Below are 17648 nucleotides of genomic sequence, written 5' to 3' on the forward strand. Positions count from 1 at the left end.
GCACCCTCTACAACCACTGTAATTATTATTATTTGACCCTGCTGGTCATCTATGAACATTTGAACATCTTGGCCATGTTCTGTTATAATCTCCACCCGGCACAGCCAGAAGAGGTCGGGCCACCCCTCATAGCCTGGTTCCTCTCTAGGTTTCTTCCTAGGTTCTGGCCTTTCTAGTGAGTTTTTCCTAGCCACCGTGCTTCTACACCTGCATTGCTTGCTGTTTGGGGTTTTAGGCTGGGTTTCTGTACAGCACTTTGTGACATCGGCTGATGTAAGAAGGGCTTTATAAATACGTTTGATTAATTGATTGATTTGATTGATAAGAACAAATTCTTCTTTACAATGACGGCCTAAAAAATATAACAAATAAATAAAATATAAACATAGGACAAAACACACAGTCGTTCATAGTAAAATAAAATAAAAAATGCTTTATAGTAAAAAATATATGCACTCACTGTACTGCAGTCACTTATGATAAAAGCATCTGCCAAGTGTTGACATTCATCAAGGAGAAGTCTTGGTCTAGTATATTAAAGTAACTAATATATTGATCCATTGAAGCAGTGGTGTTCTTTTTTCTGTATCTGTTTTGCAACCTCTGGTTATTGAAGTGGAGGGATGGTTAACCGTAACATTTCATGGCCTCTCCTGAAGAAGCGCCAGATCAAACCCCCCCCCCCCCATCGTCCAGTTATGTAACTGCAGTATCAGATAGGGCACCTAGGTCTGTTAATAGCGTCTCAGACAGTGCAGGGTCAATAGAACAGTTTCCATGTGTTTGACTCCGTTCCATCCATTCCTTTCCAGCCATTACAATGAACCCGTCCTCCTATAACTCCTCCCACCACCCTGCACTGAGACGCTACAACTGAAAGGAAAGGGGGATACCTAGTCAGTTGTACAACTGAAAGGGAAAGGGGGATACCTAGTCAGTTGTACAACTGAAAGGGAAAGGGGGATACCTAGTCAGTTGTACAACTGAAAGGGAAAGGGGGATACCTAGTCAGTTATACAACTGAAAGGAAAGGGGGATACCTAGTCAGTTATACAACTGAAAGGAAAGGGGGATACCTAGTCAGTTATACAACTGAAAGGAAAGGGGGATACCTAGTCAGTTGTACAACTGAAGGGAAAGGGGGATACCTAGTCAGTTGTACAACTGAAAGGGAAAGGGGGATACCTAGTCAGTTAGACAACTGAAAGGGAAAGGTGGATACCTAGTCAGTTATACTACTGAAAGGGAAAGGGGGATACCTAGTCAGTTGTACAACTGAAATGAAAGGGGGATACCTAGACAGTTGTACAACTGAAAGCCTTCAACTGAAATGTATCTTCCACATTTAACCGAACCCCTCTGAATCAGAGAGGTACGTGGGGTTGCCATAATCGACATCCCAAGTGTTTGGCGCCTTGTTCAGGGGCATGACGACCGATTTTTAGCTTGTCACCTCGGGGATTCGATCCAGCTCGGGGATAGTGGCCCAACGCCCTAACTACTAGGCTACCATCTAGGTTCTGTACATATAATATATTTTTCATGGTGATCTAAAAGGCTAAACTGATCCTGGATCAGTACTCTTATTATGATATGTTTTGTGAATACAGGCCCATGTAATCTTATTCCTGATTCATTTAAAGGCTAAACTGATCCTAGGTCAGTACTTAGTATACTCTGGTGGTCAATGGTTCTACAATATGCCTGTTTCCCCATAAAGTAGGTTCTGTTAGCAGGAGTAGATGATTTACAGCTAGCCATGGCACAGGGCACAATGAGTAAATAAGTGTACAACAAAATAAACACCAACCTCACAACCAGTCAAATACAAAGTGATTGTCTGGGAAGCTACAGTATTACACACAAGTACCCATTTAACATGACTGAGGTAGCCGAGCAGAGCTGGATTGTACTGGCCAGGTTATGCCTATGCACCGTAGTTGCTGGACGGTGTTAAAAAGGAAAAATGTCAAGAGCTAGCATAGGACATTTCAGGTCGGCACGACCTGTCACAGTATTTTAAAAAGTCAAATATTCATTTTTGGCTCAGACTTTGATGTGACGGCAGCTACATTCTAAACGTTCATCAGACAGAGCATCAGACAGAGCAAAAAAATATGAATTAAAATGAACATTGAAAGGTATTCAAACTGGTTTATTCTTGGTTTTAATAGGATGATGAATGGGGAAGTGGAAGAGAACATTTTTGATTCCACGCTTTAAAAGCTCTTAGTGCTTCAATCAATAGAGCCTGCAAATGTTTAGTTCAAAAAAACAAGACAGACATTCTCCACTTGGTCAGTGAAAGACTGTTCATTTTATTTGGTGTTGTAAGGTGAAACGCCACGGCAGAGATCTCTCTCTCACTCTCTCTCTCACTCTCTCTCTCTCCCACTCTCTCTCTCCCACTCTCTCTCTCCCACTCTCTCTCTCTCCCACTCTCTCTCTCTCCCACTCTCTCTCTCTCCCACTCTCTCTCTCTCCCACTCTCTCCCTCTCTCTCCCACTCTCTCCCACTCTCTCTCCCACTCTCTCCCACTCTCTCTCCCACTCTCTCTCCCACTCTCTCTCCCACTCTCCCACTCTCCATTGGTGGATGTATAGTGTGAACTGAGATACAATCAAGCATGTAATAACAAGTAGAAACCCCTGGACAGTGGAGCTGAGACCATACAGGACGGAACAGACTCCAACACAGAAACGACTGACGCATATCAACCAATCACACTCCTCCTCCCTGAGCCACCCTGATCTGCGCTGCTATTCAATCAAAACCGTGCTTCAGGTTTCTTCGGGTAAGACAAATAGCACCTTACTCTTGTGAAAGACACAGTGAACATTATGTCAATGTCCAAACATGCTTGAGGAATGTTATCATCATCTTAACCAGGAAACGTGGAAAGCGGTTTAGATTGAATGTTGCCCCCATCGTGGCCATATCTCTGGGAGACATACAGGGCAGGACTGGTCACAGAGGGTGTCGTTGTGGAGGAAGGGACAGAGGGACGGATGGACAGACAGTACAGTAGGGTCAGAATTAAGGTTTTGGTGTCTCTTGGGCCCTGTTTTCCATAAAAGCTTGAGAGCAGCTGAGTAGTGGGGTCCAGGGGACAGGGACAGGGACAGGGACTGGGGCGCACCGACGTCCCCAAACCTCATGTTAATCAGAAAGTAAAAGGCACTTCAAAAAATCGTTAAACAAATTACAGTGTATTATATATTATATCTCTCTAAATATATATATATAAATCTTACGTTTGTGCTCTCTCTCTCTTTCTATATATATATACACAAATATATATATACACACATATATATATATATATATATATATATATATATATATATATAGAAAGAAAAAGAGAGAGAGATATTATATACTGTATGTATACACAGACGCATGATCATATAGGAAGGAATGCCAAGATAGGAGTATAAACACTAGACATAACAATATACAGTAGCTGACCTTTTAAAATAGTTTAGAGGCAGCTGGTTATATTGGATAATAGTACAAAGAGAAAAAAGTGAGGAGGAGAAAAAGCTTGGAACACTTGTTAAGGTTTAAGGTTCTGGCAGAGCGAGGAGAGAGACTCATGGCAAGAGGTTTGAGTTGTCTCTGCGGTACAAACTGAAGGAGTTGCATAGGCAAGAAATAACATGGCTCCTGATGAAACATGTCACAACCCCAATAACAGCACAGAACAGTGTAACAAAATAACAGTCTGAAACAACTCAATCAAACAAGCAAATAGAAAGAAATAGAATTAACAATAATAATAATAAAGACTGTGAGGACAGATCCATTTACTTCGTTGAAGCAAAAAAGCGTTTTTTTTAAGAAAAACTTAAAAGCGGGACGGCTTCCAAGTCAACAGCGGATCGGTGCCGGGTCAGGCAAGCGGGGCGGAGCCCCAGTGGAATGGTAAGTGTGTTAGTGTGTGTGTGCACGCTGAGCTGAGCTAGATCAGAGCAGGGCTCAGCAGTGTGTGTGTGTGTGTGTGCACGCTGAGCTGAGCTAGATCAGAGCAGGGCTCAGCAGTGTGTGTGTCTGTCTCTGTCAACCAGCCCGTTGTGTTAGAACTATAGGGTGGTAAGAGGTGGTCGGGGGTCCAGGAAAGGAGGGGCACTACAGTTTAGTGTCCTAGGATTTGTATAGGGAAGTGTGGTAGGGTGGTAGGATGCATAATAGTGTTACACTTTGGCCTCCTGAGAGGCGCAGTGGTCTAAGGCACTGCATCGCAGTACTAGAGGCGTACCTACAGCCCTGGGTTCGATCCCGGGCTGTATCACAACTGGCCGTGATCGGGAGTCCCACAGGGCGGCGCACAATTGGCCCAGCATCGTCCGGGTTAGGGGAGGGTTTGGTCGTGGGGGCTCTAGCGACTCCTTGTTGCGGGCCGGTGGGCCTGCAGGCTGACCTCGGTCGTCAGGTGAACGGTGTTTCCACACATTGGTGCGGCCGGCTTCCGGGTTAAGCGAGTGGGTGTTAAGAAGTGCGGTTTGGCAGGTCATGTTTCGGAGGACGAATGACTCAACCTTCGACTCTGAGCCCGTTGGGGAGTTGCAGTGATGAGACAAGATCAAAATTGGGGAGAAAAAGGGGGTAAAATATGTCTGGTTGTAGTGGTGTAGTCTACAGTTCAGTGTCCTGGTATTTCTGGTTGTAGGGGTGTAGTCTACAGTTCAGTGTCCTGGTATTTCTGGTTGATGGTGTAGTCTACAGTTCAGTGTCCTGGTATTTCTGGTTGTAGGGGTGTAGTCTACAGTTCAGTGTCCTGGTATTTCTGGTTGTAGTGGTGTAGTCTACAGTTCAGTGTCCTGGTATTTCTGGTTGTAGGGGTGTAGTCTACAGTTCAGTGTCCTGGTATTTCTGGTTGTAGTGGTGTAGTCTACAGTTCAGTGTCCTGGTATTTCTGGTTGTAGGGGTGTAGTCTACAGTTCAGTGTCCTGGTATTTCTGGTTGTAGGGGTGTAGTCTACAGTTCAGTGTCCTGGTATTTCTGGTTGTAGGGGTGTAGTCTACAGTTCAGTGTCCTGGTATTTCTGGTTGTAGGGGTGTAGTCTACAGTTCAGTGTCCTGGTATTTCTGGTTGATGGTGTGGTCTACAGTTCAGTGTCCTGGTATTTCTGGTTGTAGTGGTGTAGTCTACAGTTCAGTGTCCTGGTATTTCTGGTTGATGGTGTAGTCTACAGTTCAGTGTCCTGGTATTTCTGGTTGATGGTGTGGTCTACAGTTCAGTGTCCTGGTATTTCTGGTTGATGGTGTAGTCTACAGTTCAGTGTCCTGGTATTTCTGGTTGTAGTGGTGTAGTCTACAGTTCAGTGTCCTGGTATTTCTGGTTGTAGTGGTGTAGTCTACAGTTCAGTGTCCTGGTATTTCTGGTTGATGGTGTAGTCTACAGTTCAGTGTCCTGGTATTTCTGGTTGATGGTGTGGTCTACAGTTCAGTGTCCTGGTATTTCTGGTTGATGGTGTAGTCTACAGGTCAGTGTCCTGGTATTTCTGGTTGTAGTGGTGTAGTCTACAGTTCAGTGTCCTGGTATTTCTGGTTGTAGTGGTGTAGTCTACAGTTCAGTGTCCTGGTATTTCTGGTTGATGGTGTGGTCTACAGTTCAGTGTCCTGGTATTTCTGGTTGTAGTGATGTAGTCTACAGTTCAGTGTCCTGATATTTCTGGTTGTAGTGGTGTAGTCTACAGTTCAGTGTCCTGGTATTTCTGGTTGTAGTGGTGTAGTCTACAGTTCAGTGTCCTGGTATTTCTGGTTGTAGTGGTGTAGTCTACAGTTCAGTGTCCTGGTATTTCTGGTTGTAGTCTACAGTTCAGTGTCCTGGTATTTCTGGTTGATGGTGTGGTCTACAGTTCAGTGTCCTGGTATTTCTGGTTGATGGTGTGGTCTACAGTTCAGTGTCCTGGTATTTCTGGTTGATGGTGTGGTCTACAGTTCAGTGTCCTGGTATTTCTGGTTGATGGTGTGGTCTACAGTTCAGTGTCCTGGTATTTCTGGTTGATGGTGTGGTCTACAGTTCAGTGTCCTGGTATTTCTGGTTGATGGTGTGGTCTACAGTTCAGTGTCCTGGTATTTCTGGTTGATGGTGTGGTCTACAGTTCAGTGTCCTGGTATTTCTGGTTGATGGTGTGGTCTACAGTTCAGTGTCCTGGTATTTCTGGTTGTAGGGGTGTAGTCTACAGTTCAGTGTCCTGGTATTTCTGGTTGATGGTGTGGTCTACAGTTCAGTGTCCTGGTATTTCTGGTTGATGGTGTGGTCTACAGTTCAGTGTCCTGGTATTTCTGGTTGATGGTGTGGTCTACAGTTCAGTGTCCTGGTATTTCTGGTTGATGGTGTGGTCTACAGTTCAGTGTACTGGTATTTCTGGTTGATGGTGTGGTCTACAGTTCAGTGTCCTGGTATTTCTGGTTGATGGTGTGGTCTACAGTTCAGTGTCCTGGTATTTCTGGTTGTAGGGGTGTAGTCTACAGTTCAGTGTCCTGGTATTTCTGGTTGATGGTGTAGTCTACAGTTCAGTGTCCTGGTATTTCTGGTTGATGGTGTAGTCTACAGTTCAGTGTCCTGGTATTTCTGGTTGTAGTGGTGTAGTCTACAGTTCAGTGTCCTGGTATTTCTGGTTGATGGTGTGGTCTACAGTTCAGTGTCCTGGTATTTCTGGTTGATGGTGTGGTCTACAGTTCAGTGTCCTGGTATTTCTGGTTGATGGTGTGGTCTACAGTTCAGTGTCCTGGTATTTCTGGTTGATGGTGTGGTCTACAGTTCAGTGTCCTGGTATTTCTGGTTGTAGGGGTGTAGTCTACAGTTCAGTGTCCTGGTATTTCTGGTTGATTGTGTGGTCTACAGTTCAGTGTCCTCGTATTTCTGGTTGATGGTGTAGTCTACAGTTCAGTGTCCTGGTATTTCTGGTTGATGGTGTGGTCTACAGTTCAGTGTCCTGGTATATCTGGTTGTAGGGGTGTAGTCTACAGTTCAGTGTCCTGGTATTTCTGGTTGATGGTGTATTCTACAGTTCAGTGTCCTGGTATTTCTGGTTGTAGGGGTGTGGTCTACAGTTCAGTGTCCTGGTATTTCTGGTTGTAGGGGTGTAGCCTACAGTTCAGTGTCCTGGTATTTCTGGTTGATGGTGTGGTCTACAGTTCAGTGTCCTGGTATTTCTGGTTGATGGTGTGGTCTACAGTTCAGTGTCCTGGTATTTCTGGATGTAGGGGTGTAGTCTACAGTTCAGTGTCCTGGTATTTCTGGTTGATGGTGTATTCTACAGTTCAGTGTCCTGGTATTTCTGGTTGTAGGGGTGTAGCCTACAGTTCAGTGTCCTGGTATTTCTGGTTGATGGTGTGGTCTACAGTTCAGTGTCCTGGTATTTCTGGTTGATGGTGTGGTCTACAGTTCAGTGTCCTGGTATTTCTGGTTGATGGTGTGGTCTACAGTTCAGTGTCCTGGTATTTCTGGTTGATGGTGTGGTCTACAGTTCAGTGTCCTGGTATTTCTGGTTGATGGTGTGGTCTACAGTTCAGTGTACTGGTATTTCTGGTTGATGGTGTGGTCTACAGTTCAGTGTCCTGGTATTTCTGGTTGATGGTGTGGTCTACAGTTCAGTGTCCTGGTATTTCTGGTTGTAGGGGTGTAGTCTACAGTTCAGTGTCCTGGTATTTCTGGTTGATGGTGTAGTCTACAGTTCAGTGTCCTGGTATTTCTGGTTGATGGTGTATTCTACAGTTCAGTGTCCTGGTATTTCTGGTTGTAGGGGTGTAGCCTACAGTTCAGTGTCCTGGTATTTCTGGTTGATGGTGTGGTCTACAGTTCAGTGTCCTGGTATTTCTGGTTGTAGTGGTGTAGTCTACAGTTCAGTGTCCTGGTATTTCTGGTTGATGGTGTAGTCTACAGTTCAGTGTCCTGGTATTTCTGGTTGATGGTGTAGTCTACAGTTCAGTGTCCTGGTATTTCTGGTTGTAGTGGTGTAGTCTACAGTTCAGTGTCCTGGTATTTCTGGTTGATGGTGTGGTCTACAGTTCAGTGTCCTGGTATTTCTGGTTGATGGTGTGGTCTACAGTTCAGTGTCCTGGTATTTCTGGTTGATGGTGTATTCTACAGTTCAGTGTCCTGGTATTTCTGGTTTTAGGGGTGTGGTCTACAATTCAGTGTCCTGGTATTTCTGGTTGTAGGGGTGTAGCCTACAGTTCAGTGTCCTGGTATTTCTGGTTGATGGTGTGGTCTACAGTTCAGTGTCCTGGTATTTCTGGTTGATGGTGTGGTCTACAGTTCAGTGTCCTGGTATTTCTGGTTGTAGGGGTGTAGTCTACAGTTCAGTGTCCTGGTATTTCTGGTTGATGGTGTATTCTACAGTTCAGTGTCCTGGTATTTCTGGTTGTAGGGGTGTAGCCTACAGTTCAGTGTCCTGGTATTTCTGGTTGATGGTGTGGTCTACAGTTCAGTGTCCTGGTATTTCTGGTTGTTGACCTGGTAGTAGCCTCTCTTGGTGTGTTCAGCCAGCTGGCGTCGGTACTCTTCCTCCTCATCGCTGAGGTAGAACCCACGACTCTCAGAGTACGGTAGCTTGGAGGGAGGAGTCTGGGGCTCAGGATGGGAGCTGGAACTGAACCCACAGACAGGCACACAGACAGACACACGCACACACACACATAGGACAGGTTAATATACAGGTTAATATACTTTCAAACACACTCACAATAGAATTCAGTAAAAAGCCACACATGTAGATGAATATAGAGTAACAACAGCAGGTAGACAGCAGTAGCCCATCACAACACTCTAAAAACACTCCCATGTTGTGCTCCTACCCTATAGGCTGAGGCCGGCTGTGGTCCAGTTTCTGGGTCTTCAGGGGGACAGCATAGATGTCTGGGTGCTTCTGAGCTATCTCCAACTGGTGGGAGGAGACAGAGAGATATGAAATATGATGCTGTGATGGCAACACATAGACTAGCAGACACACCCACCCACCCCCTCACCCCGTCCCCTCTCCCTCACCCTGGCGTTCTGTGCCTCCTGCAGCTCCAGCATCCTCTGAGCGCGTGCAAAGTGGTCCATCTTCTCAAAGGCCTTGACCTTCCCCAGGAACGACCTGAGGCTGGGGTCCTCAGGGTTCTCCTCTGGTTCCTCCGGGCCCAAAGGGGCCACTGTGACTGGGGCTGTGCTGCTGGTGGTGTCCTGGATATTATAGGAGGGTTTGAGGGTGACGGGGGGCTGCAGTGCCAGGGGCTTGGCCTTGCCGAAGGAGTTGAGGGAGCGAAGGAGAGGAGGGGGGTCGTTGCTGGCAGGGCTGGAGGAGTGGGAGTCGTAGCCGCGGCTGGAGGGGGGGTCGTACGCCCCTACTACCCCCCTGGGAGGGACTACTTCATCCCTGAACAACAGCTTCACCTTGAGGGGAAAGGAAGGGAGAGGTGGAGAGAGGGGAGGGGGACCAGCATAGAATTAGAATGAATCAAATCATTTTGATTTGATTCAATTAAATCATTCTATTTCTATGGGGACCAGACAGGGTCAGTCACATACGCACAACTCAAACCTTTGTCTAGGTGAATACTAGATTTCTGACTAGAAACATTTAAGTGATGGCTTGAAGAAATGTTCCTTCCTTTAGTCTTCCACCCTCACTACGTCACCGTTAATTTAAAACAGGAAAGAAGCCTCATTGTATAGTCTCCGAGCAATGGTGAATACCACATTCAGACAAAGAGAAACACCGACTAAACCACGGACATCTATTTCTCTACTACATGCTCAAGAGTTCAGAACACAGGTAGAGTCATCTAGAAGATCTGCTCAACGGACTTGTGAGGTTTCAGCCTCTGAGGTCATAAGCACTTCTATCACCACAGGGAGTTCTGGGAGTCACTTTATGCTAAATTAGGTACCAGCGTTGAAGCTGCCGTTGGAGGAATCCGAGCCACGGCGGGCGTGATTTCTCCAGATCAGATCATTCTTCAGAGGGAAGTGGAGTCTGCTTCTTCTCGTTGAGTTCAAGAGCTAAGCGGAGTGTCAGTAAATTCCCAAAAATTGAACAAGTGAATATAAGAGCAATGGGACTGAACACAGACTAGCCTGACTGACCAATGACATGGTCAGTTCAGCACAGAGTCAAGCGTGTGTGTGTACTGTGTGTGTACTGTGTGTGTGTACTGTGTGTGTGTGTGTGTACTGTGTGTCTGTGTATACTGTGTGTGTGTACTGTGTGTGTGTACGTGTCTGTGTGTACGTGTCTGTGTGTACTGTGTGTGTGTGTGTGTGTGTGTGTGTGTGTGTGTGTGTCTCACCTTGGGGGGGTCAGGTACAAGCACGTGCGCTGGGCTGGCGCTGCTGAGCACCTCCCTGCTGCCCACCCTCCTGATGCCACCACGGATATCTGGACTGCACCTGCGCAGTATCTGACCACACACACACACACACACACACACACACACACACACTTGAAGATTCTTGCACAGCCATACATAATCATACCGTTAATAACCCTTGTGAAATGTTCAAGTACAATCTGCCAGTGTTCCCAGGTTGTTTCTATCTACTAAAGTACTGTACTAGAGAGAAAGTGGCCACAGGCCTTTGGGTCCACTATTATCATAGTGCTGACTAGCCTCTATTTAATAAACAAATGTTTTGCTTAATTAAATTGGACACATTGGGTTCCTGAAACAACCCAAATAAATGCTAACCAGATGGTATTGATTCTGGTCACGAAGGCATAGACTGGACTCGAGACAGATTTCATAGGTGTAATGATGTGTTTCAACTGTAGAGGGCAGAAGAGATTCTTACAGCTCTCCATAGACTAGCGGCTGTGAGGTTAGGACATCACAATCTTCTCTGAAGTGGTTTGCATCTGTGTGTGTGTGTGTGTGTGTGTGTGTGTGTGTGTGTGTGTGTGTGTGTGTGTGTGTGTGTGTGTGTGTGTGTGTGTGTGTGTGTGTGTGTGTGTGTCTAACCTCCTCTGCAAGCACGGGCTCAGAGGAGCGGCTGATAGCTGACACCGGCAGTTGATCGGCCGGTTCATTGTCCAGCTCGTTATCCGTATAAGCCCCGCCCTCGTCCGCCGTGTCATCGTAGTCACTGGCCAGTCGGCTGTCCATGCTCAGGTAGTCGGCCGACATGGCTGACAGGTAGGACATGCGGTCGTCATGGAGATCAAGGTCCGTCCCCGTGCCGTCCAGCTAAAAGAGACACATGATGGATCTTGGTGTACAGACAGGAAGCAGAAACACAAAGAAAACACAAAGAAAGAAAGAAGAACCGAGCTGTAGAGCACCAGAAGGATTCACAGAGAGTATGCTCACAACACAGGACAACACAGGAAATATAGAGGGAACAACTTATCACTATCTGACAGGGGATAGAAAAGGAAGTTATCTCTATCTGACAGGGGATAGAAAAGGAAGTTATCACTATTTTAAAGGGGATGGAAAATTAAGTTATCACTATCTTAAAGGGGATATAAAAGTAAGTTATCACTATCTTAAAGGGGATGGAAAATTAAGTTATCACTATCTTAAAGGGGATAGGCAAGGAAGTTATCACTATCTTAAAGGGGATTATCACTATCTGACAGGGGATAGAAAAGGAAGTTATCACTATCTGACAGGGGATAGAAAAGGAAGTTATCACTATCTGACAGGGGATATAAAAGGAAGTTATCACTATCCTAGAAAAGGAAGTTATCACTATCTTAAAGGGGATAGAAAAGGCTGAGGTATAGTAGTAGTATCAAATGAAAGGGTTAAGATGGACAAGTACACAAATGTTTACAGAAATCGTAGAGCATTGAAGTATACAGTAAGACTATTCTACTGAACATGCTTGATAATATGGATAATACGGGGATTAGAATATAGGATCAAAATAGTACACGTGATGTCTAGAAGAGGAAAGGAGTAGAGTTTAGTATAGTGTATAGTATTTTAGAGTAGACTACATCGTATAGTAGAGTTTAGTATAGTAGACTACAGCGTATAGTAGAGTTTAGTATAGTGTATAGTATAGTATACTACAGCGTATAGTAGAGTTTAGTATAGTGTATAGTATAGTATAGTAGACTACAGCGTATAGTAGAGTTTAGTATAGTGTATAGTAGACTACAGTGTATAGTAGAGTTTAGTATAGTGTATAGTAGACTACAGTGTATAGTAGAGTATATTAGACTACAGTGTATAGTTTAGTATAGTAGACTACAGTGTATAGTAGAGTTTAGTATAGTGTATAGTATAGTAGACTACAGTGTATAGTAGAGTATATTAGACTACAGTGTATAGTAGACTACAGTGTATAGTAGAATAGAGTAGACTACAGTGTATAGTATAGTAGACTACAGCGTAGTTTAGTATAGTAGACTACAGTGTATAGTTTAGTATAGTAGACTACAGTGTATAGTAGAATAGAGTAGACTACAGTGTATAGTTTAGTATAGTAGACTACAGTGTATAGTAGAATAGAGTAGACTACAGTGTATAGTTTAGTATAGTAGACTACAGTGTATAGTAAAATAGAGTAGACTACAGTGTATAGTTTAGTATAGTAGACTATAGTGTATAGTTTAGTATGGTATACTATATCGTCTAGTTTGGCAGAGTATAGTATACCAGCAAGTATAGTTTAGTAGAGTAGAGTAGACTATAGTGTACAGTTTAGTATATTATGCTATATCGTATAGTTTTATGGAGTATAGTGGACTATAGTGTATAGTTTAGTATAGTATAGTGTATAGTTTGGCATTGTATACTGGACTATAGCATATAGTTTAGTATAGTATACTATAGTGTGTAGTTTGTAGAGTATAGTATACTGTACCAGAGGCTGTGGTATAGCTAATCCCCAGAGTCCTACTGTACCAGAGGCTGTGGTATAGCTAATCCCCAGAGTCCTACTGTACCAGAGGCTGTGGTATAGAGTCATACTGTACTAGAGGCTGTGGTATAGAGTCATACTGTACCAGAGGCTGTGGTATAGCTAATCCCCAGAGTCATACTGTACCAGAGGCTGTGGTATAGCTAATCCCCAGAGTCATACTGTACTAGAGGCTGTGGTATAGAGTCATACTGTACCAGAGGCTGTGGTATAGCTAATCCCCAGAGTCATACTGTACCAGAGGCTGTGGTATAGCTAATCCCCAGAGTCATACTGTACCAGAGGCTGTGGTATAGCTAATCCCCAGAGTCATACTGTACCAGAGGCTGTGGTATAGCTAATCCCCAGAGTCATACTGTACCAGAGGCTGTGGTATAGCTAATCCCCAGAGTCATACTGTACTAGAGGCTGTGGTATAGCTAATCCCCAGAGTCATACTGTACTAAAGGCTGTGGTATAGCTAATCCCCAGAGTCATACTGTACCAGAGGCTGTGGTATAGCTAATCCCCAGAGTCATACTGTATCAGAGGCTGTGGTATAGCTAATCCCCAGAGTCATACTGTACCAGAGGCTGTGGTATAGCTAATCCCCAGAGTCATACTGTACTAGAGGTTGTGGTATAGCTAATCCCCAGAGTCATACTGTACCAGAGGCTGTGGTATAGCTAATCCCCAGAGTCATACTGTACCAGAGGCTGTGGTATAGCTAATCCCCAGAGTCATACTGTACTAGAGGCTGTGGTATAGCTAATCCCCAGAGTCATACTGTACTAGAGGCTGTGGTATAGCTAATCCCCAGAGTCATACTGTACCAGAGGCTGTGGTATAGCTAATCCCCAGAGTCATACTGTATCAGAGGCTGTGGTATAGCTAATCCCCAGAGTCATACTGTACCAGAGGCTGTGGTATAGCTAATCCCCAGAGTCATACTGTACTAGAGGCTGTGGTATAGCTAATCCCCAGAGTCATACTGTACCAGAGGCTGTGGTATAGCTAATCCCCAGAGTCATACTGTACTAGAGGCTGTGGTATAGCTAATCCCCAGAGTCATACTGTACCAGAGGCTGTGGTATAGCTAATCCCCAGAGTCATACTGTACTAGAGGCTGTGGTATAGCTAATCCCCAGAGTCATACTGTACTAGAGGCTGTGGTATAGCTAATCCCCAGAGTCATACTGTACCAGAGGCTGTGGTATAGCTAATCCCCAGAGTCATACTGTACCAGAGGCTGTGGTATAGCTAATGCCCAGAGTCATACTGTACTAGAGGCTGTGGTATAGCTAATCCCCAGAGTCATACTGTACCAGAGGCTGTGGTATAGCTAATCCCCAGAGTCATACTGTAGAAGAGGCTGTGGTATAGCTAATATATTAAGAACTAAATGACTGGCTAAGCCTAATCAGACTTGCCTGTGCTAATGTTTTTCACAGACGAAGTAAAATGACACAATACACTTTGCTCGTGATGCGCGCCCCTCAAATGATACTTATGTAACAAGAGGCTGAGAACACTGGACTTGAAACATCCACACAGATGGAACCATGTGACATTCAACGTATTATCTGACTGCCACAGGTGCTCCCTGTCAATGTCCATTCCAGAGGACACACCGGTTGGGAACCACTGCAGTATGGTTTAGTACAGTACAGTATAGTGCAGTATAGTATAGTACAGTATATTATAGTACAGTATAGTATAGTACAGTATAGTATAGTACAGTATAGTATAGTACAGTATATTATAGTACAGTATAGTATAGTACAGTATATTATAGTACAGTATAGTATAGCATGGCACAGTATAGTATGGTTTAGTACAGTACAGTATAGTGCAGTATAGTATAGTACAGTATAGTATAGTACAGTATAGTATAGTACAGTATATTATATTACAGTATAGTATAGTACAGTATATTATAGTACAGTATAGTATAGCATGGCACAGTATAGTATGGTTTAGTACAGTACAGTATAGTGCAGTATAGTATAGTACAGTATATTATAGTACAGTATAGTATAGCATGGCACAGTATAGTATGGTTTAGTACAGTACAGTATAGTACAGTATAGTATAGTTCAGTATATTATAGTACAGTATAGTATAGCATGGCACAGTATAGTATGGTTTAGTACAGTACAGTATAGTACAGTATAGTATAGTTCAGTATATTATAGTACAGTATAGTATAGCATGGCACAGTATAGTATGGTTTAGTACAGTACAGTATAGTACAGTATAGTATAGTTCAGTATATTATAGTACAGTATAGTATAGCATGGCACAGTATAGTATGGTTTAGTACAGTACAGTATAGTACAGTATAGTATAGTTCAGTATATTATAGTACAGTATAGTATAGCATGGCACAGTATAGTATGGTTTAGTACAGTACAGTATAGTACAGTATAGTATAGTTCAGTATATTATAGTACAGTATAGTATAGCATGGCACAGTATAGTATGGTTTAGTACAGTACAGTATAGTACAGTATAGTATAGTTCAGTATATTATAGTACAGTATAGTATAGCATGGCACAGTATAGTATGGTTTAGTACAGTACAGTATAGTACAGTATAGTATAGTTCAGTATATTATAGTACAGTATAGTATAGCATGGCACAGTATAGTATGGTTTAGTACAGTACAGTATAGTACAGTATAGTATAGTTCAGTATATTATAGTACAGTATAGTATAGCATGGCACAGTATAGTATGGTTTAGTACAGTACAGTATAGTACAGTATAGTATAGTTCAGTATATTATAGTACAGTATAGTATAGCATGGCACAGTATAGTATGGTTTAGTACAGTACAGTATAGTACAGTATAGTATAGTTCAGTATATTATAGTACAGTATAGTATAGCATGGCACAGTATAGTATGGTTTAGTACAGTACAGTATAGTACAGTATAGTATAGTTCAGTATATTATAGTACAGTATAGTATAGCATGGCACAGTATAGTATGGTTTAGTACAGTACAGTATAGTACAGTATAGTATAGTTCAGTATATTATAGTACAGTATAGTATAGCATGGCACAGTATAGTATGGTTTAGTACAGTACAGTATAGTACAGTATAGTATAGTTCAGTATATTATAGTACAGTATAGTATAGCATGGCACAGTATAGTATGGTTTAGTACAGTACAGTATAGTACAGTATAGTATAGTTCAGTATATTATAGTACAGTATAGTATAGCATGGCACAGTATAGTATGGTTTAGTACAGTACAGTATAGTACAGTATAGTATAGTTCAGTATATTATAGTACAGTATAGTATAGCATGGCACAGTATAGTATGGTTTAGTACAGTACAGTATAGTACAGTATAGTATAGTTCAGTATATTATAGTACAGTATAGTATAGCATGGCACAGTATAGTATGGTTTAGTACAGTACAGTATAGTACAGTATAGTATAGTTCAGTATATTATAGTACAGTATAGTATAGCATGGCACAGTATAGTATGGTTTAGTACAGTACAGTATAGTACAGTATAGTATAGTTCAGTATATTATAGTACAGTATAGTATAGCATGGCACAGTATAGTATGGTTTAGTACAGTACAGTATAGTACAGTATAGTATAGTTCAGTATATTATAGTACAGTATAGTATAGCATGGCACAGTATAGTATGGTTTAGTACAGTACAGTATAGTACAGTATAGTATAGTTCAGTATATTATAGTACAGTATAGTATAGCATGGCACAGTATAGTATGGTTTAGTACAGTACAGTATAGTACAGTATAGTATAGTTCAGTATATTATAGTACAGTATAGTATAGCATGGCACAGTATAGTATGGTTTAGTACAGTACAGTATAGTACAGTATAGTATAGTTCAGTATATTATAGTACAGTATAGTATAGCATGGCACAGTATAGTATGGTTTAGTACAGTACAGTATAGTACAGTATAGTATAGTTCAGTATATTATAGTACAGTATAGTATAGCATGGCACAGTATAGTATGGTTTAGTACAGTACAGTATAGTACAGTATAGTATAGTTCAGTATATTATAGTACAGTATAGTATAGCATGGCACAGTATAGTATGGTTTAGTACAGTACAGTATAGTACAGTATAGTATAGTTCAGTATATTATAGTACAGTATAGTATAGCATGGCACAGTATAGTATGGTTTAGTACAGTACAGTATAGTACAGTATAGTATAGTTCAGTATATTATAGTACAGTATAGTATAGCATGGCACAGTATAGTATGGTTTAGTACAGCACAGTATAGTATAGCACAGTATAGTATAGTACAGTATAGCACAGCACAGTACAGTCTAGTACAGTATAGCATAGTACAGTATAGTTCAGTCTAGTACAGCCCGGTACAGTATAGTACAGTATAGTTCAGTATAGTATAGTACAGTATAGTACAATATAGTACAGTATATTATAGTTCAGTCTAGTACAGCCCGGTACAGTATAGTATAGTTCAGTATAGTATAGTACAGTATAGTACAGTACAGTATAGTTCAGTCTAGTACAGCCCGGTACAGTATAGTATAGTTCAGTATAGTATAGTACAGTATAGTACAGTACAGTATAGTTCAGTCTAGTACAGCCCGGTACAGTATAGTATAGTTCAGTATAGTATAGTACAGTATAGTACAGTACAGTATAGTTCAGTCTAGTACAGCCCGGTACAGTACAGTATAGTTCAGTATAGTATAGTACAGTATAGTACAGTATAGTATAGTTCAGTCTAGTACAGCCCGGTACAGTATAGTATAGTTCAGTATAGTATA

At 42.4% G+C, this 17648-nt stretch overlaps 1 protein-coding gene across 4 annotated transcripts in view; it reads right to left on the reverse strand.

Moving 5' to 3' along the window:
• Window positions 1-7538: 7538 nt before the first annotated feature.
• LOC139544986 (tight junction protein ZO-2-like) overlaps window positions 7539-17648 on the reverse strand; it is a 197038-nt gene continuing 186928 nt past the window's right edge. For 2 of the 4 annotated variants that reach the window (XM_071352257.1, XM_071352258.1), the window contains exons 19-23: window positions 10954-11178; window positions 10285-10395; window positions 8999-9388; window positions 8809-8894; window positions 7539-8603 (exon numbers count right to left, since the gene is read on the reverse strand). In XM_071352257.1, the coding sequence (XP_071208358.1) occupies window positions 8432-8603; window positions 8809-8894; window positions 8999-9388; window positions 10285-10395; window positions 10954-11178 (984 nt within the window). In that variant the 3' untranslated portion in view covers window positions 7539-8431. The remainder of the gene's footprint in view (window positions 8604-8808; window positions 8895-8998; window positions 9389-10284; window positions 10396-10953; window positions 11179-17648) is intronic. The other 2 variants (XM_071352260.1, XM_071352259.1) reach the window with 2 other exon arrangements.

The sequence above is a fragment of the Salvelinus alpinus genome, chromosome 19, assembly GCF_045679555.1.
Source record: "Salvelinus alpinus chromosome 19, SLU_Salpinus.1, whole genome shotgun sequence".
NCBI lineage: Eukaryota > Metazoa > Chordata > Actinopteri > Salmoniformes > Salmonidae > Salvelinus > Salvelinus alpinus.